The sequence below is a fragment of the Camelina sativa genome, chromosome 17 (assembly GCF_000633955.1).
Source record: "Camelina sativa cultivar DH55 chromosome 17, Cs, whole genome shotgun sequence".
Taxonomy (NCBI): domain Eukaryota; kingdom Viridiplantae; phylum Streptophyta; class Magnoliopsida; order Brassicales; family Brassicaceae; genus Camelina; species Camelina sativa.
Genome location: NC_025701.1, coordinates 17,591,595 through 17,593,487, shown reverse-complemented (window position 1 = coordinate 17,593,487; position 1,893 = coordinate 17,591,595). Strand labels below are relative to the sequence as shown.

The 1,893-nt window shown below is 34.1% G+C and overlaps 1 protein-coding gene across 1 annotated transcript in view; it reads left to right on the top strand.

The window, feature by feature from the left end:
* LOC104759586 (probable zinc transporter 10) overlaps positions 1-1,674 on the top strand; it is a 9,041-nt gene extending 7,367 nt beyond the window's left edge. Inside the window, exons 2-3 of the mRNA XM_019238949.1 lie at positions 975-1,124; positions 1,513-1,674. Coding sequence (XP_019094494.1) covers positions 975-1,124; positions 1,513-1,674 — 312 coding nt within the window. The remainder of the gene's footprint in view (positions 1-974; positions 1,125-1,512) is intronic.

Sequence of the window (1,893 nt, the reverse complement as noted above, 5' to 3'; positions counted from 1 at the left end):
AAAACACGACCCTAGGTCGTTTCCCCTCTTTTACACTCGATTTAGGGATTCCCTAAACCAACCACGCAAACCGGACAGTTAAAATTGAACCGACCAAACCGGCCATAACTGGTGTCGATCGATGCCTCACTAGAAGGTGTCGATCGACACCCTTACCAAAATACCAAAAATTGGTTTGCGGGTGTTACAGATACAAAGTTATCTCCCTAAGGGAGGAAGGTGGAGGAGATTGAACGCAAGGTTATCTCCCCAAGGGAGGAAGGTAGAGCCAAAATTCTCTCCATGGTGGAGGAGGTTGGATGCAAGGTTCTCTCCATAAGGGATGAGGGCGGAGCCGAGGTTTTCTCCACAGTGGTCATACATTATTGTGATTAAACATTATTGATTAGTATATTATGTAATATATTAATAATTCAAAATATTTTTTTATCCAATAATTTTAGTAATTAAAAAACTATGCAGAAGTGAAAGTAAAATAGTTGGCTTAATGTGTTCATATAGACATATTCTAAGTGGTGACAAAGAATATATTTGTAACATATAGTATATTTAGGTGTAAAAAAATACACTTTTAATAGTAACATACATAAAATATTTGTAAATGGAAATAAGTCAATGTATTATAGCAAAAATAAAATTTATAAATAACATACAACAAATTTTAATATATTTTTGTTAAATTTAATTTAATTTATAAAACTTTATACCCGCACATCGGGCGGGTCTAATCATCTAGTATAATATAAAGATAGATATACAAATTCAACAGTTTGATTTAAATACTTTAAATGTTTACAAAAACATTTTTGAATAGGGGTTTGTTCGAAACAAATCAGTTTAACCAAATTGGAGATCTTTACTTTGAATGCGGAGGACTTAGAAATTTTATTGGATCACTCCAATATATTAACATTTGTAAACCTTCATAATATGATTTAATGAGTGAGTGATACTGAAAGGAATAAATGGGTTAGGTATTGGAGTTAGGAATAGCGGTGCACTCGATTGTTATCGGTTTATCCGTAGGAGCCACTAATAATACTTGCACCATCAAAGGCCTCATCGCTGCCCTTTGCTTCCACCAAATGTTCGAAGGCATGGGACTCGGTGGCTGTATCCTTCAGGTAAATCCCTCTCTTTTAATAAACTAGTGCGGTCCAATGTAGTCATGTCCACCCCGGTCATCTAAACCAGTTTCAACTCGAATTTGTTTCTCCATAATTTGTGTTTCTACAATAAATAGACTCATGTTAATTTTATAAGAACTATTGAAATGTAGAGAAACTATTGTGAGTGTATCATTCATTCTTTGTGAATATCAAATCACACGTCCTCCTTTAGCGTAGATCTTCGATACCAATATAAGAGAAATACATTAAAAAACACTATATTATATTTCTTGTTCAAAAAGTACATTAGTTCTTATAAACTTGAAAGCACTGAATTGAATGACTACTATAAATCTTTTAATTAGTAAAATTCATATGATTGAGAGTTTGAGAACATCTGTAGGCAAGATACGGATGGGTGAAAAAGGCGGTGATGGCCTTCCTTTTCGCGATCACAACGCCTTTCGGAGTGGTTTTGGGAATGGCTGTATCTAAAACATACAAAGAGAATAGCCCTTCCTCGCTTATAACGGTTGGACTACTCAATGCTTCCTCACGTGGATGATATGTTCAAATTTACCCTAGAGCTACTCTCTCAAATTAAGAGGTCAATGCAGTATTTAGGGGTCGAATTCCACAAGGACTCAAGACTACACAATAAATTATAGAGTTTTATAATTAAGCTAAACATATTAACTTGAATTAAAATAAAAGCAATGCAAAATATTAAATAAAACTGTTGTAAATTCAGAAGATCAAAAAGCTAGGCCTAGGGAATTTCTCA